The 25,671-nt window shown below is 37.4% G+C and overlaps 1 protein-coding gene across 1 annotated transcript in view; it reads right to left on the bottom strand.

Annotated features, from left to right (window-relative positions):
* Positions 1-8,238: 8,238 nt before the first annotated feature.
* TFAP2D (transcription factor AP-2 delta) overlaps positions 8,239-25,671 on the bottom strand; it is a 50,259-nt gene continuing 32,826 nt past the window's right edge. Inside the window, exons 7-8 of the mRNA XM_032185493.1 lie at positions 25,015-25,128; positions 8,239-8,458 (exon numbers count right to left, since the gene is read on the bottom strand). Of these exons, the coding sequence (XP_032041384.1) occupies positions 8,239-8,458; positions 25,015-25,128 (334 nt within the window). The remainder of the gene's footprint in view (positions 8,459-25,014; positions 25,129-25,671) is intronic.

Raw genomic sequence — 25,671 nt, 5'->3', positions numbered from 1 at the left:
GGAATCTTTAAGGATTTCCACAGTTTCTCTGGGAAACCTAGTCCAGAGCTCAAATAAAGTCTCAGACAAAAAGTTTTTCTTACTTTTTTAAATGGAATTTCCTGTTTTTATTTTTATTTTTTTTTTGTCCACCATGTCTTTTCCCATCATTGGACACCAGTTAAAAGAGCCTGTTTCTGTCTTGTTTAACATGAACACACACCGATCAGGCTTTTATATACATTGCTAAGATAGATCTACAAGACCTGTGGAAAGCCCATGCTTCCATGAAGCTACTGATGAAGTGACAGATGGACACCAAGCAGAGTACTCTGGGCTGCTGAAATGGCAGCTGTTGACTATGTGTGAGCAACTGAACCAGAGTACTTTATGTGCAGACTGTGTATGCAGACTGTACTATACATGTATGTTTATTGAAAGCTGACAGTACTATCTCAGGATTCCTTGGGTATCCAAGATATGTGCAAGGCATTGACAAATACAGTGAAGGAGCTGTGAGACACCTCAGTCCTTCTGGAGAAGCAGTGGGAAGGCAAGCAGGATAGACAAGGCTGTCTAAGATGTCACTAGATGTTTATATGTGTGTGATTGAATCATGCCCCCACTATGTCTCTTTGTATAAAATGACAGCAGATTTCATCTTGATTATCTTTGTATAGGTCTGTCTAGTGTAAGAGATACAGATGGGTAGAACCATATCCCACACTTCAGTGTAATCCTAGTAATGCTTTCTTCAAAAATAAAGTATTTTGAGTTACTTCAGAATCTGCATTTACACATCAATAATTCAAATATATTTCCAGTAAAACAAGCAGAAATAACAACAAAACCATGAACATTTGCCCACAGGAACAACAACTGAAAGGCTTGAAGTTCTCATTAATTTCTTAGTCATGTCTTCTCAACAGGGGTATGAACCTAAATAGCAGTTAAGGAGCTAGCCATTTTGTTAGTTTGGCTTCTAGTGCTTACCTAGAAAAAAATCTGCATTTTTCAGCAAAATACAAATGAACACCGAGCCTCTCTAACATAAGTAGGAGTTCTGTCATTGAACACATGCAAATATTGCCATACATCAGTTCTTCTAATTCTGGGAGTTCAGTGTACTCAGCATTTTACAGATTTTTCCCTTGTTTTGCTTTGTCAATTACTTAGAATGCAAATTAGTACAAACTCTCTATATAGTGCTTATGTGTAAACTCTGGTAAAGGTGTATTTTTTATTATCAATATTTTTTGCCTTTCGCCTTCTTGTATGTTGCAGTGTCTACAAATTAGAGGCTACTTTTGCTCATTGGCATGTATTTTGGCATTGCACTTTTGCAAATCTCAGTGGGTTTTTCTTCTTTTTCTTTTAATAGAGTGAGTAGGAAAATTTACACACCAAAGTGAAGAGAGATGGCAGAGCCAACCTCTCACGTGATTATATTTAAAATACTGATGAATTTGTCAGAGTTATATGTCCTCTGACTTTGGACAAGAGCACATACAGAACTGATCAGAGGAATTCAGTGTAGCACTGGGGAAATTGTATTTCCCAGAAGAATAAGGGGTAATATTAATTAGTGAGAGTTCATTTGATAGGGAACAGAGGTGTGGGTTGGATAAACCAAATTCAAACATGTTCAAGTTGCCTTCCAAACTATTTCCTTTTTCACCTGAAATCCTTCTGAAGTTTTTGGCATTGCAGCTCTGCCCTTGGTGTGTCATTGTCTAGAGTTACTCATAAAGTCATTTCTGTAAGAACTGAAAGAACACAGAAAAGATTGTCCTCAGGTTTCCAAATAGTTTTGAAATAATATGTCTGGGAAACTGCTTAAAATATCTCCTTTAGATTTTTTTTTTTTCTTTTTCAGCAAAACTTTTCAGATCAATCTGTTTTGGAAAGTTTGGTTAAACATCCAAGCTAGCATTACTTCAAAAATCAAACCTGCAGAGGGATGCTAATTACATCTAAACACATTTCATTCTCTCTCTCTCTTTTTTTTTTTTTTCCTGCCTGAGAAGAATCAAACCACAACACTGGGACCAAAATCTAGAGTGAGACTGCTTGCAGACCCCTGGCTGAAGTAGGAATTGGAATTGAACTGCTGTATGCTTGCAGTCAGAAGGTTAAAGAATTAATTTGAGACTGTGGAGATGTGCATTTGATTGTCAGCATTGTCACAGCCTTTCTATGCAATCATGGCGAATGGCAATTCTGAGAGCATATTTCTCATTTTAGTTTGGTTATCTAAATATTAGTATTCAAGGTTAGCTAATTTTCTAGGTTGAGTCCAGTGTCAATGGAGATGGATTTAGATTCTTGACACTTTTCCACTGTGGTCAACTGGGAAAGATGAAACTAATATAAATCATCACATCTAGCTTGGATCCCTGTTTTAGGGCAGGACAATTGTCAAGCATCATATCTTTCTCTTGATATACCAAGAATGAAATTGAGTTAATGGTTTCAAGATGAGATAAATATTTACGATAACCACAATTACATGCAATAATCCCTATATACTTCTAAATTCTGCATAAGCTGATTTCTTCATTGTAGTAGAGCAATGGTATAGCAATATAGTATTATTATGTAGTATAGCGATAGTATTATTGGTGTTCCTCTGATGTGTGTATCTTATATATCAGATGGAATTCTAGGTCCTGTAATTAGAGAGACAGTTCCTAGACAACTTGGTTGTCCATTTTTTTATGCACACATAGACTTTATTTTCAAGCACAGAGAATTCAGGGTTAAATCAACATAGATTTTATTGCCGTGAAATGTTCATTCAAATGTGGTCATTATCTTCATAGACTCACATAAAACAGGTAGCTTGTATATGAAATAGAAATATAAAAGATTATGTTTTTTCACCACTGAATAATAATTAAATTAAATTAAGTAAAACAAAACAAACAAAACAAACAAAAAAAAACAATAAATAGGACATTGTTGGTGACCAAGTGCACACACATTTAAATACAATCACAACAGCTGCTGTACAGAATAGAATTAATTGTACAAAATAAAGAAAAGCAAGGAATAGAAATAATAATAATAATAATAATAATAATAATAATAATAATAATAATAATAATAATAATAATATAAAGATTAGACCTCTCTAAATGACTTTCACCTGGCAAAGGAAAATGACATTATCTTCCTCCCTCCCTCATTCCCCACACATCTGTACTTAAAGTCTTGTTGAACCTGTAACAAGGGCAGAGGCAGATGCTATTTTTATAATTACAGCTCCTGTATATTTGTTCGTTGATTTTTCCTTGTGTTGCAGGCTTGTGTCTTCTATTAATGGAGGTTGTTGTGTTTTGTTTTGTTTTTTACTTGACCATAGAAATAAAGAGTAGAGCAGCAGAGTTATCTCTCCAAAAGGTAAAAGAAAATCAAATTACCTTGGAACTCATCAGAAGCCCTTTTGGATACCTAAGATATCTAAGACCAAAACTGCTTGTTGGTATGAGGAAACAAACAAGCAAACAAAGGCAGTTAGAGAAATTGGCTCTTAGGACACTAAAGCAGCCCCTCCTGAGCCTTGCTGCAAAATTGTGAGTAGTAGCTGTGCCACTGAGTCATGTTCAACAGAAGAGATGAGCTGGGGCAATATTTACACAGAGGTCCAGTATTTGGAAAGAATATACATTGAGCCTCCTTAGTAGTTGCTGTTTTTAGCAAAAGTTAAAGAGACGCTTCAAAGAGCAGATTCCTTGTTGATTTGGAGAGCTAAAGTCTTTTCCCAAAGAATGTTGGAATTTGTCTTAAAAAAAAATAAAAAGAAGTAAACGAAAAGTCCAAATTCACCCCTTGTGCCAGGTCTCCAAGACAACAGAATGACACCTGGAAAGAATTAGGGGTTCGGATGACAGCCCGAAGGACAAAACTGTTGATAGTCTTCAGTTGTAGGTTGCTGCTTGTCTGTGGTTCACTCCCCTTTATGGACCACATGAATGCTGTACCAATTCTCATCACCTGCATAAAACTCTCCCTTTGCTACACATCTCTGCTATTTAGTGGTACTAATGGAGGTCTTTGTGAACAGAAATCCAGATCTTAGGGCAGAAGTTGGAGGTAACAATGTCACTCTTAGCTCTTTTGGAGACTTACCTTATAAACTTAGTCAATGCAAGAGCTGTTTGTACTTGTCTTACTCACAGTGAGTAATACCTTACTCTGTAAAGAAAGGCATGTGGTTAGTCAGTGTGTTTACTTCATCATTAAATTGCTAATAAATCCAAGCAGCAATGACTTTTTTGGGGGTCAACTGTACTACTTAATGTGTTCTGATAGTCATGATGGGAGAGGTGTAATGTATACAAAGCTGGGAAATAACCTGAAATACAACAGGATCCAAATACACATCCAACATGACCTATGAATCTAAGCATTTCTATGTTTCAAAAACTGTAATGATTAATTGCTTTGGCCATAGAGGTTTGGTCACTTGTCTTTACTTACATGTTTTTGACCAGAGTGAAATAAATAATTCCATGATCTTTCAAAGGGAGAACATCTTTTGTCATCAGATTTATTTCAAAGTCAAAAAGATACAAATATACTTGAATTTGCTACCGGTGAGCACCCAGTAACTTCAAACCATGCCCTTCCTTCAGGCTGATCTAATTCATGACTGTGTTTTGAGGTGGGAACTTTTCCACAGAGACAAGGACTTAGAAATGGAAAACAATAACATACAAACAAATAAACAAACAAAACCCCATGGGAACATTGTGCATGTATGTGTGAAAAGTGAATGAGAACTTAGTCTGAATTTTTAATAGGAACATCAGTGAATTCATCAATTAAAACCACAATGAAAGTTCCTGTTCTGAAAACCAAAGGCTTTTTGACATGAAACTGCTCTGATAACTAATTCAACAGAACAGGTAGCAAAATATACATTTTTCTTCCAATAAAACTAAATACAGATTAAAATAAATAACAGAGAGCCTGTGAATGTCAACAAACCTTGCAGCTACCCTTTTGAAACAATTTTGCCTTTAAAATATGCTAAGATACTAAAAGAAAAATAAGAAAGATGAGGATGTAAATTCAGATAGACACTTAATGATAAGAACATCTAGGAATTCAATCAGCTTGAATCAGATCTGTACTGAAACCCTCCCCAAAATCTGTAGAGGTCCTTAAGGTTGAAACTGCATGTTCTGGGTTTTCAAGAGTGCTCGGTTTTCTTTAATATTAATAGATAAAAGGATAATCAAGGTCAAAAATAATTTGTTGCTTGCAGGGCAGAGACATGTAGTGATTATGCAATCAGAAAAGATGTAACTATTTAGGTAAATTATTTTTGGAACCTTAGACCATATTGCAAATAGGTGAATATTTCCAATAATGTTGTATACGCACAATTTTCCAATAACAGACATTTGAGTATGATTGTAATAAAACACTGTTTCTTCAACAGTTTTACAGAATAATCTATACAACCAGTCATTCCCCCATCTCCAGAAGAGTGATATTTTAGTGAAAAACTTGAAAAGGATTTATAAAGCATTTTTTTTTTTTTTTTCCCTCCTTTAAAATATAATTTAAATTCATTATCATCTTGAAGTGCAGGTCCATAAATAAATTGCTTTACAGTACATTTTTATGTGGCAAATCTGCATATCTGACACGGGCAAACATTTAAATTTTTCTCCCCTCTCTCTTTCTCCCCCTCAGTTTGGACAATAGACAAACAATGAATTTCTTTTTCGCTTTTAACCAGTGGTTACCTACTCCCACACTCAAATATTTCATGTTCTAGAATGGTTCTTCAATGTTTCCGTAGAAGATATCATGGAGGAACATTCATTTCATTTTAGCACTCTTTGCAAAGGTGCTGGAATTCATTCAGCAAAGTTTATGCTCTGTTAGGCACTTAGCTGATCTTAATGAATTAAGGAGGAGGAATCCCATGGAGATGCATCTGTTTCCCTCATTGCATAGAGGGAGGATAGATTGATAGCACTAAAGTAGGTACCTAAATTATATACCTACTATGAGCAAGGACTAAGCAAAATCATAGGATTCCTTCCCTCCCTCTCTCCTTTCCTCCTTCCCTCTTTCTAATTTCCTTATACAAGCAAATAGGGACTCAGTTTTAGTTTGTTTTCTTGCCTTGATGACAATGTTCTCACTGATCTCAAGAGGGATAGTACCATGCCATAACTTTCAAAGCTGAGGATGATCTTGTTAATCAGCTCCCTACAACATACCTGTAAACGATTTTGGATAGTTTTTATAACCCCTAGGTTGATAAATCTAAAGCAGGTCATGCAAGATGTAAGGTATTTTAACTAGCTCTAGTAGATGATAATGTGTATCAGTACTTTTATCCCTGTTTTCCTTTTTATCTAGTTTAGAAAAAGAAACACTTCAAGGGCATGATTCATTGCTGTTTTGAGGTAAGATGAAGAGTACACCATAAGTGCCTCTTTCTCTCCACTGATTATAGGGAGAAGAGGGTGACCGGTCCAGTTATAGTCATGTGCAATACAAAATACCACCATTAAATTTCAGCTATTATCCATGGAGAAAGACAGGCACTTCCAGACGATCCCTTCCAGCCATCCTAGGCATTTGGTGTGCAGGACAGGTGGCCACCCATATGTCTCTAGTACTGTCTTCTCAGGTCCTCCATATCGTCTTTCAGGAGAGTCCAGATACCTTATTGGTTTCTTGACATATCTGTTAAAACTATGTGGCTGTCTTGGACACCCTAAAACACCTCAAATAACTGTAAATGCTTACACATGGACAACTATATATATATATATATATACATATATATATATATATATATATTTCCTGCTGTAGAAAGAGATGAACTATCTTTTGGAAGAAAAGATCTTATTATGTTGATTTTAGAGAGTCTGATGGTCAGTATAACCCCACCCTACAATATCAATCCTCCCTAACTTTCTCAATAAAATGATATGAGAGAAACAAGAAAATGAATTGAATGAAAGTCTTGTTGAAGAAGTCAGAATGTGGCTGGGAAATGCCTCTTGACTCAGAGGCTTGAGCTCAAACTATGCCCCCAATGTTTTCTTTGTGAGGATATGTGCTGGGTGGTGAACTAATATTTCAAAATACACAGTAATTAACCACTTAGCTGCTGTGGACTGTACCAATCTGTCTTGCATGTCATTTTGGTTTTATTTTATTTTATTTTTTCTGTAAATGAGTGGATTCTGTTAGACCTCTGCACCTCAGATGGATTTCTGAAAACAATAAAGCTGCAGAAACAAGCTGTTGAAGAAAAAGCATCATAAAATCATGGCAACACAAAAGGTGACTCCGATTGCCTGCATTGATCCTGTTGAACAGAGACCCAGGTATGGCAGACTGCAGTGTTGTGGGACCAAGGGCTGAGAAGATAGAAGAAAGAAGCCCATGCAGTCATTTAATCTGAAGTTCATGAAGGGATCAGGGCTCTTAATTAAACTATCAAGTATGGATTTTTTTTTCCCCATTTAGTTTGCCATGCTCTTCTCACAAAAGACACCTTAGCTGCTTGAATGGCCAGGACAGATTCCTAACAGGTTCTGGTCTCATTCCAGTGCAGCTTTATTGTACAATCCCACGTGGAGATATGCAGCCCCCAATACCAGACAGTTCATTTGTCTCATGACCCATGGATTTCTCTCTTGTCAGGTATCCATATTATTTTCCCAATGATGTCTGGATCAGGCATTTCTGATAGATCAGAAGAAGCCCTTCTTTCAATCTATCCAGCATGTGAGCAAAACCAATATGCTGGAACTGCATGTCCCACAACCGATGTTCTGGCCCTAACTGTGCTGCCAGAGAAGAAAGTGCTTCAAGTTAGCCTGTGACAAATTTCATGTGCCACCTCAGCCAAGTCCAGAAGTGCTTATAAAAACAGTGTTAGTGTATCATTCAGAACAATCAAATACTACGTGCACAAAAAAGTAGTTTAGAGCAACATAAATTTAAAAAAAGTGACAATTTCATCACACAATTACTGTACACTGCTGTTCTTAGGATTGAATACTTTCCTCTCTCATGCTCTCTCTTTCTCTGTTTTAATCTGTCTCTTTTTTTCTTTCTTTCTTTTTTTTTTTTTCTTTTTTCTTTTTTTTATGTTTTTTGTTTTTCCCCCCTTTTTTTGGATTTGGTCCACTGGAGATAAATCGCCCTCAATGATATATATATTTAAAAAAAATATCAGCAGCAAGACTCTCTTGAAATAGATTCTGTTTGATGTAGCTAGTCTGTCTTTTCTGTTTTGCCCTCTTTCACAGCAGCCTCTGAAGTTTTCCGCAGGGGGGCTTTCTCCGAGTTGGCGTGTCCTTGGCCGGATTCCGCCGCTCCTCCGTTTTTGTGCGATGTGTGCTTTTCCAAGTAGTTCAGCATTTCACTGAGAACAGTTTGGAAAGTGCTTAGGGCAGCACATATTGCAGGAGTTCCAAAACCATGAGTGATCAAACTACAAATGGGAAGGAGACAGAAAGAGAAAAAGAAATACACACACACACATAAATATATTTGCACTCACATACGTCAAAGAGTTTACAGTAAGCTGATTTTGCTATAGTGAAATTCAAGATTTGCTCCCTAAACTATTTATTACCTGCAGGAGAAACAGAAAGGAAAAAAAAAAATAGAGCAGAAAAGCAGACTACACACAGCTTCAAAGGTTGTTTTTGGTAGGAGTATCACTTCTGAAACACCGTGGGACAGATCTGTGGCTGATGCAGATTGACACAGTATTGTTGACTTCAGAGAGACCAAGAGAAATCCATGCCCAAGACCCTGCAGCATTGCTACTTTTCTTGTCCCAGAAGGTTTGGCTCCCTTCTTTCTCAGGTATATGAAACCAGTTCTGTGTGGTTTATCCAATCTCCCAGGTCAGACTGTTAAACAACAAGCTTTGATTATCCTACATGGAATTATGTATAGTTGCATATGTATTAATAAGTTATGCAATGCCAGGGCAATAGCCACAGTTTGGTCTTGTCTATGCTGCTAAACCCTCTGAATATCCAACAGTGGGGAATCCAAACTGCCATTTGGGAATAGCTCCTGGCCATTGCTAAGGCCCAACAACACCCAGGAAATATTTCACCTAGGGCTAGTTCAGCTAGGCTAAATCCACAGATTTTCCTAACAAATTAATAGTAAAAATACCCAAGTTCCAACATTTCTTGCTGTGGTGGTGTTGAATTTCCTAGAATAGATTTACCTCATTGCATCTTTCACCTAAATAAGGTGTTTTCTCAAGTTAATGCTGAATTTGTTCTTGTTTTCCTGAACTGCAAAGCAGGTGATTTTCACTGTTGCTCCTCACTTAATAATAACTGAAATGATGTATTTGTGGAGTAGTCAGGCAGTCTGATGGTAGATTAATTTAATTTAAATTTAAAGAAGCACTTATTTGCACCCATAGATATCTATAGTCACTTGAGATGCTTTTGGGCATCTGTCTGGCTTCCACTTGCAGATACAGGAGCATGCATGTTTGTTCCTGTGTCAGATAACAGCTTTGCAAGGGTTTTGGAAATGGTACCAGAGACCACTCTTTAGGCAACTGACTCCAGCCCTGCCTGCTTAAATGCTACGTGTACACTACAAGTTGTTCACATAAGATTCAGGGCATCTCATGTGGTACTAGACACCTTCATACGGGCAACTAAATTCTTTTCATCATTGTAATAAATCATTTTGATAACTTGTAGGAAAAACAAGAACAGAAACAGAAGAGAAAGCAATGAACCAACTAACCAAAAATCTTTAATGATTTTTAACTTTCATATAGAAACATAAGTGGAAAATTATTTCAGAGGTTGAAACGTCATTGCAGTATTTAAAATATTTATTTCAGACATCCCAGTTCTGCTTAGGGAAGAAGAAAACAAGGAGAGGATAATAAGCTGATTTTTGGCTCTGCAGATATTTTTCAGAAATCAATATTTTATATTGGTTTGGGTGAGGGAGAAAAAACACATTACAGTGATTCTTCCAAAACAATGACTACTTCATCTCATTCTAGTTAAGATTTTGCCCTTATGGTAACTCTCTGGGTGTCTGAGGCACCATCTCAGTAAACCCTGATCTAAAACAGAGAGCCACACATAGGTTAGAAATGGGAACATTGCATTTCAGTGAGAATTCCTCTCCTCTGCATTTTGGCTTCTTAGTCTTTCCAGCTGTTTAAGAAAATAGTAGAAAAACAGTGGCCCATGGAATAGACGTTATACAAAACATGGACAATTGCCAGAATACTGGACATATGGAAAACAAATATGGGAAAGGTTCCAACATGTTTTTCAGGGTGATCTTTCTGTCTCTGTTGGACATGGGAATCTTGTTTGCTAGGAATACCAGTATCCTAAGAAAGAAACCAAACTTATATGAGTCCTAACCAAAATAAGAACTCAGTGGGGAAATATGTCTCCGTTTCAGATTGGGAATGGTCCAGTCTTTTGTGAAAGGTCTCCCAAAGGCGATTAACAAATAACTCACTTTTAGAATGTTTATCTATGTCTCCAGGCACTTTTCAAAGCAGGAAATTATGTTTATCTCCAGTTAGTAATGAGAGGAAAATGATAATTAAATATTTATAAGGACTATTTTGCAGACATCAATTAATGATACCACATGACTCTTGAAGTTTGGACTCTTGAAATTTGGATTTATGGTAATATCTTTATCTTTTCAGTTTAAAATTGTAGAGAGGTAAAAATATATGGCTTTAACTTCAAACTTTTCATTTGTTTGTTTTTGAGAAATGTTTGGCTTACCAAGAAAAAAAAAAATCATTATAATTGTCTGATGTTTTTAATACTTGCAGAAACAATATCAACCATAGCATACAGATAAGATTATTTTTAGCGCTTTCAATTCTGATATTTATGAGTCAGGTGATTTCAAGATTTTGTGTTGCACTTTATATTCATTTCTGTCTTTCATTAGTCCAGAGAAATGAAAATGTGAAAAAGCTAAGATTATTAGAGAGCAAAAAAAAAAAAAAAAATAAAGTCCCAAACTATCATTATTAGTTATAATATTTTGTGATTTTTACAGTGCTTGTATGATCTTCTGGGTCCTGTTTGGGGGAACTGACTATATTGAGAGATGTATAAGATATTAATGATCTTGTGTGTAAAATAAACCACTATCAACTTAAACAGTTGACAATACCTGCAATCATTAATTTCCAGCAGACACGAATTCTAAGTTTAAGAAAGTATTGAATAGCAAAGAATTCTCCTGGTCTGCTTGTCTTTGAACATTTCCACTCTTGAGCAAAAGAAATAGTACTTTGTTCATATATTAGTTCAATACACCCTGAAGAACAAAGTTGGAATACTGTAGTGAAACCTTACAGAGATTGGCCCAGAAAAAAATATCCATAGGGTTAAGAATGAGGGCAGAAGATTTAAATGTTCTCAAATGCTGAACAAGACTGTAGAAAACAGAATGGAACAAAGTCTGTTATTAACATATGTAAGCAAAGACGTCAACTTGTAGCTGTATCCGTCAACAGTGCCTAAACTTCCATTACAATCAAAGAGAACTCAAGTCAGTTTCCTATGTGTAAGAATCTTCATTGACTTGAGATGCCCTATGGCACCTACAACGACAGCACAGAATTGGTAGACATGATATAGAACTTAAGTTCACCTTGCTTCTACGTGTTTTGAGGCCATGCAGGTTATCTTTGTGCATCTTTGTGCACTGGTACTATACACCGATGTTTAGGCAACTGAATTGTGCCCTGGGGATTTCAATATGGTCAAAGGTGTGTGGAGTATGACTAAGCATATGAAAAGCCTCTTTTATGATAAGCTACACCATTTTTATTATTTATTTTATTTATTTTATTTTATTATTATTATTATTTTTATTTTATTTTTCTGGCTATGCCATGGATTTGAGCAAGAATATATGATGATATATGATTTAGATGTCTTATAGTAACAAGATATTTGTGCCAGTTGAGCAGGCAATGCAGAGGGCTTACAGGAGAATACCCTTTTAAAGCAGCAATGGGCTGATGGTATACCTTGTAGTATCTAAAAATATGTCTCATGTTAATGTTCGTTAAGTTATATCTTTCCATAGATATAGTGAAATGGAAAGCCTAAACAACCAGCTGATATGGAGACACCTTGATATTAGTATTTCATACTGGACAGAATCTTCAACTTCTTGTGTGAAAACTGAAGTTCACAGCAAAAGAATTTTGTGGGGTGAGTTATGCATCTATCACCTTTACAGATCTGCTTTTTAAGCTTTTACACACCACAAATAATCCAAAATCAGTTTTTTTCAAGGCAGATTTGTATTTATTATTAAACAACAGCAAACAACCAGCCTTGAAATGACAGTGCAGTCTCATGACAACTCATTTGATTCCTGTTGAAAGTATTCTTCCCCACAGATGGAGATATACAAAGCCTATTAACTTTCCCATGATACGTATTGAAAGAAACTATTTTATGGAAAATTTCTGACCAGCCCTCCATGGCACACTCCTGTGAGGATGTATTTTTTTTAGCCCTGTTTTATGTAATGAGCATAAAAAGGCTGAGAGATATTATCTTCTATTTTATCTTACATTTTATGAGTAGCTCCCATTACTCTAACTTTGGTGATCTTTGTTTATCTACAAGTCTTTGAGAAATCTAAGAAAGACAGATAATTTCTCTTTGCCAATGAAAGTAAGTTTCAAGTTGGGAAGAAATTCTGATTTTACACTGAAATCCAAAGTGTGACCGGCAGAAGACTAATGACAAAGCATTAAAACACACTTCCTGAAAGTCACATTTAAATGCATGATGTTTAGACTGACTGAGCTCCCACTAAATTCAGTTCACTTTTGTTTGTGAATTGAACCCCATCTACTAAGAGAGTTGCTTTCATTGTAAGACTGTCTTTTGGGTTTAAGATCCTAAAATTAAACTTAGAGTTTTTATAGTAGAATCATCTGAGTATTCTCAGTGTTCTAGTGCATTTCATTGCAACCCCTAAACCAAGAAATTTTATTGTTCTAAAATGTAAGGTTAAAATCTCTGATTTGGTACTGTTTATGAAGAGATGCAGAAAGAATGCAATGAATAGCAGGTCAATGTATTATAAATCCTTATGCTTAAAGACATCCAGACCAGCCTGCAATCCTGCTCAGTGCTATGATGCAATTATGTATGCTCATATTTTAATGATGGCCTTACTTAAAAATGAAAAGATCCAAGTATGCCTGAAGGCTTGGACTATTATTTGGCAGCTACCTCAAGGACTTCTCCATACCCTAGACTGGTGAAACTTCAACATGCGGCAAAAGAAACAGATTCCCTCTCTGGGGGGTGGAGGGGGAAGGGAAGAGGCCATCTGCACAGAATGTTTACACCCTCATTTAAAATAAATAAATACTTTAAAACAATAATAATGATGAAGAAAAAGCAAGCTTGAACATATTGTTTGGAGTTTCTCAGAATTTTGAGTGTGAAAACCACTTCATGATTACCTAGATTTAACAATATGTGGCAGATGACAAATAATGATATCTGATAAAACTTTTGATGGTTGTAAATGAAATGGAAAAATATTTAAATCTTCATAGTGATACAGATAACTTCCTAAGTTAGAGGTCTCTCTACTGACTTCCAAGGGTTTCTTCTGATTGCAAGGTCTGCCTTATGTAGGATGCCTTGAGAATTAAACTTTACTTCAGAAGGTGAGTGGACCAAACCATGGCACAAGTTAGGCTGATAGTCAAGATGAACACTGGGACACCAGCAGCATATATTACAGGGATAATAGTCTATAGGATCAGAGTGGTAAACAGCATATACAAAAGTTGCCTTGCAAAGTAAGTCCTTGGGCTTGTTTTCCATTCATAATTGAACAAGTGTATTAAGGGCATGTTCTCCTAACCAGATGGACCTCATTTTACTGCATATAAAAAGCAGTGGAAAAAAGAGAGCAATGTGTATTAGACGTACCTGGCAAGGTTTTGGTAGTAGGGGGGTAAAGGGTGCTACAAGTTTGGCCTCTGTGAGAAGAGCCCAGAAACAGTCCTTTGTTAGATAAAGGACAGCTCCAGCCAACACTGGAAAGGAACCCATTGGTGTCCAGAGCTGAGCCAGTGAGCAATGCTGGTTGTGCCTCTGTGACAGCAGGTTTAAGAAAGGACAAAACCACCAATAACAACACAAAGCAAGCAAATAAACAAACAAAAAACCTGCTTCACAGCAGCAGCTGGAAGAGAGAAGTGAGAAAATGTAAAGAGAAAAAAGTCCTTCAGATGCCAGGGTTAGTGTAGAAGGAGAGCAGAAGGTGCTCCAGGAATAGAGGAGGCCCTGTGGCCTGTGATGAGGCCCCTGGTGGAGCAGGCTGCCTCCCTGAAGCCCATGGGTTCCACGGTGGAGCAGATCTCCACACTGTAGCCCATGGAGGAGCCCCCAGTGGAGAAGGTGGATGTGGCCTGGAGGAGGCTGTGGCCCATGGAGAGCCCCTGAAGGAGCAGGCCCCAGGCTGGAGCTGCAGCCCATGGAGCGGAGCCCACGCAGGAGCAGGGTTTTTGGGGAGAACTGCTGCCTGTGGGGGACTCATGCTGGAGCAGTTTTCTCCTGGGGGATGGACCCTGTGGTACGGGCTGATGTGGGAGCAGTTCTTGAAGAGCTGCTGCCTGTGGGCAGCCCCCACAGGCTCAGTTTGGGAAGGACGGTATCCCGTGGGAGGGACCCCATGTGGAGCAGGGGCAGAGAGTGACCACGAAGGAGCAGCAGAGAGCATCAGGGATTGACTGCAGACCCCATTCCCTGTTCCCCTATGCTGCTCAGGGAGAGGGGGAGAGAGGGGTGATGTAGAAAGGAATGGAGGGGGGACGGTGTTTTTAGTTTGCTTTTAGTTTCTCAGTGTTCTAGTTCACTAGTCATAGTTACATTAATCTACCTATGTTGAATCTGTTTTCCCTGTGATGGTAATCAGTGAGTGATCTCCCTGTTCTTATCTCAGCCTTTGAGCCCTTTTTTATTTTATGTGAGTAGGGGGAGTGAGAGAGTACTGGTGGTAAAGTTTACCTGCCCATCAGGGTGAAACTACCATAGAGCACCAGAGCTGATGCCCCCTATTTCCAAAATATTCTGTTTCAGCTCTGAAGATTTTGGACCTCAGAGATGATTTTCCACATTAGGAAAATTGCCCAGGGAATGTCTGAAATATCCAAGACTGTGTCTATAGTGTTTCTGAGCTATAAGACAAAGATTTAGCCATGGAACAATATTACACGTGGCACTCATAGAAGCCCTTGGATGTTTGCCAATAAATGCTTCCAGCACAGCATATTAAAGTCCCCAGATAAAACACTGGATAACCCTGTTACTTGTTAGTTTTTAATGAGAAAAAAAAGTATACTGGCTTCTGCCTCACTGTGGATGAAAAGTGGCCTTGCTGCCCATCACTGTCTGGGGAGCCAAATACACCAATGAGACCACAGAAAGATCTGAGACGACTGGGTACTTTTGAGAAAATTGTGAGTGTGTCCATGTGACTCAAAGAGCCTTTGCTGTTCCTGTTCCTGCACAGTTCATTTAGTTTCTCCTTTAACTTAGTCAGTGGTCACATCTCTGCCCTACAACAAGGCACAGAAGTAAATGAGATTCAACCAAATGTCATGTGTAGATTTCTCCAGTGAAGCTGATAATATAGCTGAGAAATCCCATCGCCCTCAAATGAGAAAGACCAAGAGCTAAACATTATAAACATGGATGACAAAGCAATTCCCAGTAATTTGGGAATGAGGAAATGACATTTCCTTGGAATCAGAAGAAATCTTAAGTACTGGACTGAGAATCTGTCTAGTCTCTATGCTTTTCTCATCTCTGATTAATACATATTTACTCTTTCCTCATTAAACAAGGAACTTATTTGTTAATGAAGAGGGTAAAGAAAAGAAAACAGATCATCAGATCTCCTAACCCCATAAATTGTGACTTTAAAAAGAATATAAAATCATAGAATGATAAAATCATCCAGGTTGGAAATGACTCACCACTAAACCATGTCCCTTAGTGCTATGTCCACACATCTCATAAATACCTCCAGGGATAGGATTCCATCTCTTCCCTGAGGAGTATGTTCCAATGTTTGATCACCCTTTCTGTGAAGAAGTACTATAAGACTCATAACAAAATTCTTACGATTTCTCTATCTTAACAATTCAGCCTCTACACACAAAAATGTTCAAATCCTTTCAAAATGATTTTGGTTATAAGCAGAACTGGAGGAGATGATAGAATCCCTGCTATGAAAAGATTGAAGATGGAATCTCTGGAAAAAGGAATGAGTGACAAATCCCAGAGGAAGGATCTCTAATGCTTTCGGCAAACATAAGGCCAAGTAAAAGAAAGAACAAAAGGAAAAAGAAAGGAACAATTTATTGATTGCTAATATCTCAGCACTAGGAACCATTGCAACTAGCTGAATCAAAAGCCAGATTCTGAGAGATCATGGAAATCAGGGAACTCTAGAGGGCACTGGAGCTGTTTCACCATGTAGTCTCACACCAAGCTTCTTCCAGTCCATGCATCTAAACAGAACGCTGTTATTGCTAATCAAAATGACTGGAATTATGACAGCAGCTCCTCTACCTCCTGATAGGAAAAGAAGTATAAGAAATAGAGAACAATATAAAAGGGTGGTAAGCATATCTGTAAAGGCAACTCACAAGTAAGAACTTGGTCTTGGCTTTTTGTTACAATTTAAAAAATGCTCTTAGTTTCAAAACCTATTTCATTGCTCTTTTTTACCCTTCAGAAAGAAGGATGTTACTTTTTTACTGCTCCCAATGTCTGAGCCTCTGTTTTTCTGCCTGTCACTTTTTGTGTCACCTTGTCAGTGTGATGCCAGGCACTCACAGGAGGCTGACAGCTCCAGGCTCAGAGAGTAACTAAATGACAAAACTCTTGTCTCAAACAGTTTCATAGTGAGGGTGTTTCATATCAGCTGAATGGCTAAGCAAAACACAGAATAATTTGAGAGGATAATGATTGCTTTTATTTTCTAGCTTTAGTATTCTGAGCCTATTATTTTTGTCTGTTTATATAAGGTTTGTGCTCCAAAAGAAGTGCCACTTGCAAAAAAAGTTTCCCCCTTGCTATTTTGCTGTTGTTATCTTTCATATGTGAAATAGATTATCTAGATAGGATTTTGCACCTTGATGAAATGTAACCTTAGAAGATCAAATTCAAATTCTGTAATCAGTAAATATTCATCTTTCCCTATGGGATGGATGACATCAGTATGATATCTGAGCTTTCTATCTAGTGCAAGTTCTTGTAGACGCAAGTGACCCAAAAGCAGCTGTAAAAAACATATTTATATCCAATCTCACAAGTGAAAAAGTAAGGCTGACAAATGAGTTGAGGAAGCCTGTACTTATGTAAGCCAAGAAAATTGTACAGCACTCTTTAATATAATCTCAGAAAGTATTCTCTTTATAAGTATTTTTTTTTGTTTCACTTTTTTTTTTCTCCCCAACACAGATTATTTTTGGGGGGGAGGCTTTTTTTTTTTTTCAGGTGGGAGTTCATTTGTGGTGGGATTTGCGGTAAAGGTAGTTTTCACAAGCTTTTTAGGAGCTATAAAAGACTTCTGACAAAAGTTCAAAAACCATGATATCTACTTCCTATTAAAACATTTCTTATTATAATATCTTCTAGATAAGGGGAGACCTCTCATTCTAAGAACGTGCATCTGCTCATACAGTTAGTAGAAATCATTTAATAAAATATACTCTTTCATAAAACCACACTTTCACTGCAAGACTGAGCAATGTCAGACAGCAAAGCTGTTCTGAAGAAAAGGGAGGTTATGAATGTAAAGACAAGACAATACATATCAATGTGACTCTCAGATCCCTGAATGAATCTGTGGGAAGCTTGGATATTGCTGTGGAATGGAAAAGAGAAGTAGATACATGCTCTCTACATTCAACAGGAGAGAAAGAGGGACTAAAATCATATCAAATGCACTAATTTACTGTTTTCAGCTTTTAGTTGGGTTGGAGGGATGTCCTAAATTCTGCTCCTTAGACGGAAGACTGCTTCGATGCTTTATCAACAGACTTAAATATGAAATGAATAAAATAGGATCCTAGATCCAGAATTCCAGCTTTGGTTTAATGCAGAAGCCACCACACTAGATAAACATACTCGAGGGCTTTCATTCACAATCCAGTCTGAAATCTTCCTCTGCAAAAGAGAAAACTTAAAAAACAGGAATGGAAAGTGAACATGCAAGCTCACCCATGCAAGAGATGCTACAGGACATCCAGAGCATTTGTAAGGCTGGCAGATGTGATGCAGGGCTCACAAACAAGCCTTGAGCTGAGGGAGTAGTTGATGCATGTGACACAGGATGGTCTCTAAAATGACCTAGACCTCCACATTCATGAGACAGTTAAATAACCCCAAGGTCCTTAAACTGGGGCTAAGGCACAGCTTTAGTTACCTATATCTGTGCTAGTAAGGTGAAGAGTGCAAAGGTTCCTCCTCTGCTCAAGAGAGATCTAACACAGTCTGGCCTCATCTCCATTATTCAAGTATTTTAATCTGAAAAGTGGTGGCTATTTCTAAGATTCCAACTGGGAACATCCCCTTGACAGGGACATGATTGTCTTGTGCCTTGGAATTGCTTGTGACAGGAAGAGTTGGTCTAGGCCAAGTTCATAAAAACAAAACAAAATCAAACAAACCAAAAAACCAAACCAAACCAAACCAAAACAAACCAAAACAAAACAATAACAATCAAACATTATAGACTGTTGTGTTCCAGTATCCAGAACCATACCCACACAGTTAATAGATAAGTTTGCTTTTATCTTCGAGGGAGTCTAGTTTTTTACGTATCTCCATTCCTTCTCTGAAATACAGCAGAAGATCCCTTCTTCACTGCAGGGATCTATACGACTGAAAGCTATCAGTTCTTCTGGTCTTGTTCTATGCTCTGGGGGTGGTTGGATGCACTAAATGCCTGGGAAGTGCAAAGGTGCCAAAGACAGGTAACAAGTGAGTTAACTCCAACTGTTTCTCATACTGACATGCTTCTGCACCATCAAGATCTACCTGCACACCATTAAATGAAAAAGGTTGCTGTTAGATGATTGTGCTGGTTAACATTAATCCAGATTCATAAGAAGGAACCTGCAATGTCAGAATTCAGCTCTGCTCAGTTAATGGCATGATTATGGGTGTTTAGGGGTTAGCCAAAATTTCACCATCTCACATCACAACTAACCTGCACCGTATGGTCTCTGAGTGCATGTCTCAGAGCTCTCATGCCTTCAGGCAATCTTGTCTTCATCTGTTGTAGTTCCTGATTGTCCTGTTCCACCATTTCTAAGCTTTTCTAAAGTGAGTTATTCTCAAAGCCTTGGGACATAGCCTCTTATATACGTGTCTTGTATACATCCACCTTTTTGCTTTCTCTAACTATTCCAACCCGTCTTTCCTCCCATCAACCTGGATAATTGAGAGCTGTTTCTCAGTTTCAGTGAGTATGTATTAGGCTGTTTTACCTATTCTAAATCCAAAGACAAGCAATTTACAATGCTAGAGAGATTCATATAACCTTTCTGTCCTGAAGAAAATAAAAATGAAATCTCAGCTTTGCAGACATCAGTGGGATTTGAAAACAGATTAAGTTTCAGGATAAATTAAAACCCCCAGCTTTTCCCTCTTGCACAGACAGATGTATGCATATGCACACAAAAGTTTTGCTTGGTTCTGTGGGATTTTTGGAAGAAGAAATTCTGAATAACAACTAATAGATGGTATTTTAAAAGAAGCTAAGATTTATCTAAATATATTTTCCTTTCTCCATTCTCCCCATTTTTTGCTATCACTCACTCCTTCTCTTTCACATTCTCCTACTCTCTCTTTCCTGATGCTTATTCCATTTTGAAAGCAAAGAGCCAGAGTAATGGATTACTCTCTCTAAAGATATAGGTTCTTTTAATATAAATATAATAAATTTTAATATAAAGATATTTAGGTTCTTTTCTAGTACTGATGTGCTGGCTTTGCCATCTGCTCTCATGGACTCATAAATGCACTTACACAGATCAGACTTTAGAGGACAACAAAGAGACACGCGTGTCTGGACAAAAAGCACTTAGTAATGGAGATGGATTTTTCCATGGTTTACCTGTTTGCCTCATGGCTTAATGCTGATTCTGCCTAGTTATGGCTTTCAGGCCCAACACAACCCATAGGATTATTGTGATTTACGAACCAGCCCTGACAAAGCTGGAATTTTCTAAGTCTTCGTAAGTTATTTGTAGCACGGATAAGGCAGCTAACTGGGCTACAGTAAGGGCTAGCATGTTCTTGAAACCTCAAGCTACATATATATTATGAATATATATATAATATGTATATTGTTATATATATTGCATTTATTGTTATTATTTTTTTTGTTATTATTTATTGTATATATTAGTAATATTTACGTGACACTGTGCCGAGGAATGTTTTGGTACAGTGCTAATTATATTGGGCACCAAAAATCAAGGGCTTCTGCTATAAATCAGCACAAGTAAATGATACATGCTTGTGTCCTGACCCTTTTTATTTACTAATATCAATATAATATCTCTGTGGTAAGATGCACTGAAAAAAAATGCACTGAAAAGGAAAAAATCTTGAATAAAACATACATAACACAACCTTGACTCTGGTAGTGCAAAATAATTGCTGGTATGAATGTAAGGGTCTGCTGAATTTTTTGTTCATGGTCAAATAATACTGGGAAATTATTCTTCCTGCAGCATTGAGTTTTCTGTATTCTTGTCAGATGGGAATCTCAGAGAGCAGCTGCACAAACATGGTCATACCAGGGGTGTAGATGAGCCTATGTTTTCTGTGTATCTGGTAAAGTTGTGCAAAACTCAGCAGTTTTCAGACTCACTAGCAGCTTCTTTGAACATTTTCCCTGTTTTAAGCTTTGTATGAACTTTGAGTTTGGGGTTTGAGCAAACCCAGCAATTCTGAGCCCTTCATGGAGACTACTATCCTGTGCTTCAGATAGGACACATTTTTAAAGATCTTGATGAATTGGGACTCAGTGGAAAAACTTCACAGAGAAGCGTGACCTTGAAGATTTAAAACAGAGGAAACTGGAATTGCTGCTTGTATCTGACCTGTGCTAGTCTGTGAACCCTGATCTTAATTATTAATGTTGAACAAGTAATGTTGCAAGCAAGTAGAGAATATAATTCCACACTTACCAGCTGTAGGGTAATTTATTCCTAAAGAAAAGTTCCTTTGCCCTAAGGTAGTAGATGCTGGATACTGTAGGTATCAGATTTTATAACCCTTCAGAAAGTCTTTCATTATCTTATAATTAATTCTAATAATATAGGATTGTGTGGTTCCTCTGAATTTTTCTGGTCATAAAAAATCTCTACTGCTTTCCGACATTGTACAGCATAAATATATATATATATATATAAAATCTCAAGTTTTCATATTGTTCCTTTTCTGCCTTGAACACGGTTTACAAGGCAGAATTTCTTAACTTCTTCTTGTTATAGTAAATCTGTATGAAACTATGGGATTTCTGATGATTTATATCTACAATCAGATCATATTGAATAATGGCTGAAAAACACACTAAATCCTGCTAAAATATTCACAGAACCTTGACAGAAGTTCCAGTTAAAGCCTGTCTTTGCCAGAGGTAATAGTTTGGCTCCAGCTCAATCTAGAGATTTATACAGCTTCAAGACAGAGTATTTATTGCAAGAAATCCTGTAGTTCTGGAATACAGACAGAAATGAAGATGAAAATTTCACAATTGAAAAAGTATATTATGAAACTTATGATGGCTGCTTGAATCCATTGATTCAGATTTATGCCTCCTCTGGAAAAAAACAAACAAACAAACAAACAAACAAACAAACATGTTTGTAGAGCACCAATAGCTCTTGAGTATTTTGGACATAAATAACACTAATTTTGTGTGCATAGTCAGGATCAGCCACTTGTTAGGACAGTCCAATTTTAGACTCCAATTGTTGTAGGTTTCATCAGAATATTTAACAGTGAATATTTGACAGTGACGATGGTAAGAATATCAAATACATCTCTAGCATATAGTTGCAATGCTTTTTATAGATATAGATACATCAGAAATATGTTCATTTTACTGTAACAAATAGAATTACAGAATCATAGAATGTCTTGTGTTGGAAGGGACCTTGAAGGTCATCTAATTCCAACCCCCTGCCATAGGCAGGGTTGAAACAGGTTGAAACAGTTTGTTCTTTTGCAATTCTAACCTTAAATGAGAGCTTATGATCACACATGTGGAGTCCAATGTATGTTAAGTATTTGAATTCTTAGTGTGTTTATGTTAGGTAAATGCTTCCAATATCTTTTTATGAAACCCTTCTCTACAGATGTATGATGACAAAGAGCTATTTCTGTTTGTGACCAGTAGAAAGCTGTGGTATGCCTCAGAGAGCAGTGGCTATGCTGTTCTTGGTTTACAAGGACTTTCTCCCTGTGTTGGGGTACCATGAATTTCTTTTTCTTCTCTCATCCTCAGATCATCAGGTGCAAATTTCCTGTGACAGGGGTTGGCTCAATATGAGGATCATCCCTCAGAGAAAGATAGACAAACCAAGTGACTGGTAAAAAGCAGTCTCTGTTGAAACCTTGATTCAGAAAATACTCCATTCTCCTGGAAAACATGGTGAGTAATTCTCACATCTTCTCAGAGATCTGAGACAGACTTATGTGCCTTCTGTGATATTTAATCTCAGGAAGGCAAGTAGTGGTAGGAGTGGTAGACAACCTAGCTCTGAAGACTGCCAGATAGAGGGGATGAGAATCATGACTTTTTTTTTTTTTTTTTTTTCCTACGTTAAGCTTAGGCATTCACAATATGTGTCTGTGTATGTACTGGTTGGCTGAGCTCCCATTCAGCTGCATGTCTGGACTAGACTAATGAGTCAACAGAGTTCAGAGAGAGATTCAAGTCACGCTAAAGTAGATGTCTACATTAGGCCTGCATTAAGTATCTACTTTGCAGATTCCACTGCGTGAATGGATGAAATCCCTACAGACTATGGCAGGAGGTTTACCTGGCTGAAATGGAGGCACCTATATGTAGATGAGTAGAGTTAGAGGTCTGGGTCAGAAGCTGGATCTGACCTCAACTTATGTGCAACAGATGGAAAAGGTATATGGCCTCAGCTCAGTCTCTGGGTCTGGCAGTGCTCATCATTCCCCAAGCACAGATATCAGAAACAGCTGTCTGATTTAAGCCCAGGGAAGCATCTGTGTAGGATCAAGACCCGTACTTTTCTAGGTGCCCATCTTCAGTCCAACACTTACTGCCTACAGCAGGCATAAAAGAAAGCACTGACTGATCCAGGAACTTCGTACAGAAGCTTTGTACTCCAACCCACTGAAGTCAAGCAGAGAAAGAAGGATGGGATTTGTACAAATTGACAGCTTTTGTAGCTGAAGCTGTCAGCATTTTATTCTGACTGCTGTTTCTTCTTTAAATACAGGATTCCTTGGGGATTAGCTGCCCTCTATCACATTTATTTTATGTGCATGTAATGGGGAATTAACTATTTTTCTACAAGTCTAGGTTGCCCATTAAAATTATTCTTTGAATATTCCATATAAATAAGTATGTTTTCCTTGGTTTTCATGTGTATTTAGGTATTTTGGAGTGTGTGTATAAAGGAAAGTATACATCGGTGTAGGTGGTATGTGTATGTGTACACATTACTGCATGAGTAATAATAATAATATTCCTCACTCACTTTAATAGAAGTGAGGTTGTCTAGGTGTGTTCATATATGCATAGGGTAAACACTGTTCTGTGTAAGAATGAACAGGAATGTGTGCATTTGTGGACCAGACATTATCCTTGCCCCCCACCCTTGTCTCAACAGATAGACAAGGTGGGGTAGTGGTCATTTTGGATGTCATTCAAAGTGTCAGGCACTATTAGGTACCACACCACTTGGCTGGTAAATTCTTGATGTTCTGTGAGAATCTTAATAACTAAAAGATGTTGTGACATTGGAGTACAGAAGTTGTCTGCACATCCAATGAATGGAGAGTTTCTCAGCTGGCTGTGCTAAAAAATATGCAACTTTACACTAAGGCTTTATAGGTTTAAAAAATCTGCTTAGTGTTACAACCTGTAAGCTACTCATTGGAATAGTTCTTTACATGTTGATTTTCCAAGGTACCAACTAATGGCTATGAAAAAGAAAATAATCTCTAGACTCAGCTAGTCATGCATTCCCCTCTGTTGTCCAAGCAAAGGCAAAAGAATCTATAAGATGTTTCATCACACCTTTTTGTGTGAACATTCCAAGGTATTGTTCAGAAATTAGTGTAGCAAGACCATTCCCAGCAGGCAGTATGCTTTGAGGTCATTCTGGTTCAGTCGGCTTTGGAGGCTAAAGTGTATATATATGTACGTATATATATATATATACTTTATGTAAAAGCATGCTCCTGGTGGGATGCTGTCAAATGGTCTTAGTAGCACAGAGGAAGTGCTGGAGCTATTTAGTTAATTCTTAAGGATGCAGCTTAACTGTTCCTCTATTCATTGTTATAGTGATTCATTTATATTGCCAAGGTGGCTCAAAACTTGAGTTTCCACACTTCGGGACCATTTACATTCTCTCTTGGTTGGCTTGTGATTTGGCTCATATCTAAAGCAAGGAAGATAAGAAAATTTGGCTAGCAGATATAGAAAATGATTGACTCAAACTCAGACTGTTCTCCATTCAGCAGGATGAATACAACTAGCTTGAGCCTCTTTGCTACATAAGCATAAGCTTTTAACAGGCACAGACAATAAAGAGAATATAGACATTATTGTGGTCTATGTATAGACATATAGACATGTCATAAGTAAGGGAACAAATACCATTACATCATTATACATAGTATTTACCAAAATTAGGAGTTTTAGGTAAATGCTCTTCTTTCAAAATCATACCTGAAATGTGTTAAATGTCTCTGGATGTCGAGGTCTAGTATAGGAGTCGGTCTGGAGGATCCAAGGGGTGATCTGTCTTGACTCAGAAGATCTTGGAATTCTTTACATATTTGTCTAAAAGGAAAGTGGATATCCTTAAATGTGATAGGGGTAATCCTTCTTTTAATGTTGATCCCCATAATCCTGTGTGATTTCATTCATGACAAATATTTGTCAGAGGCAGTGTTAAAGGAATTAAAGAGAAATGAATCCTCCCTTGCCTTCCTGCCCCAAATTCTCAGAGCAACCAGCATATAGAATCTCTTGAAGAAGAGTAATTCCTCTCTGAAAGCATGTTAATATGGAGAAATTCCATCAATGCAAACTTACACTAGGTAGGACCTAAGACTGCAGTTTTGACATATTGCAATGAGAGCTCAGGGTCTGTTTTGCCTGATCTCTCATCAATTTAAGGTCCTTTGGAAAGGATGGATGGTTTTCTGTTCCTTCTGACTTTCCTTCTCAAGATGCGTCAGTACTGGAGATACATAGAGGACCTAACAGTAAGATAAACCTAAAAATAAGGTAAGAGAAACCTGAAAATAAGGTATTTTAATTCTTGTGTTATTGTTGTATTGCACTAGTTCACAAATTAGTCTAGGAATGTGCTACTAATAC

The sequence above is a fragment of the Aythya fuligula genome, chromosome 3 (genome assembly GCF_009819795.1).
Source record: "Aythya fuligula isolate bAytFul2 chromosome 3, bAytFul2.pri, whole genome shotgun sequence".
NCBI classification, from domain to species: Eukaryota; Metazoa; Chordata; class Aves; order Anseriformes; family Anatidae; genus Aythya; species Aythya fuligula.
The sequence above is the reverse complement of the archived record's forward strand: the minus strand, read 5'-3'. Positions and strand labels throughout refer to the sequence as shown.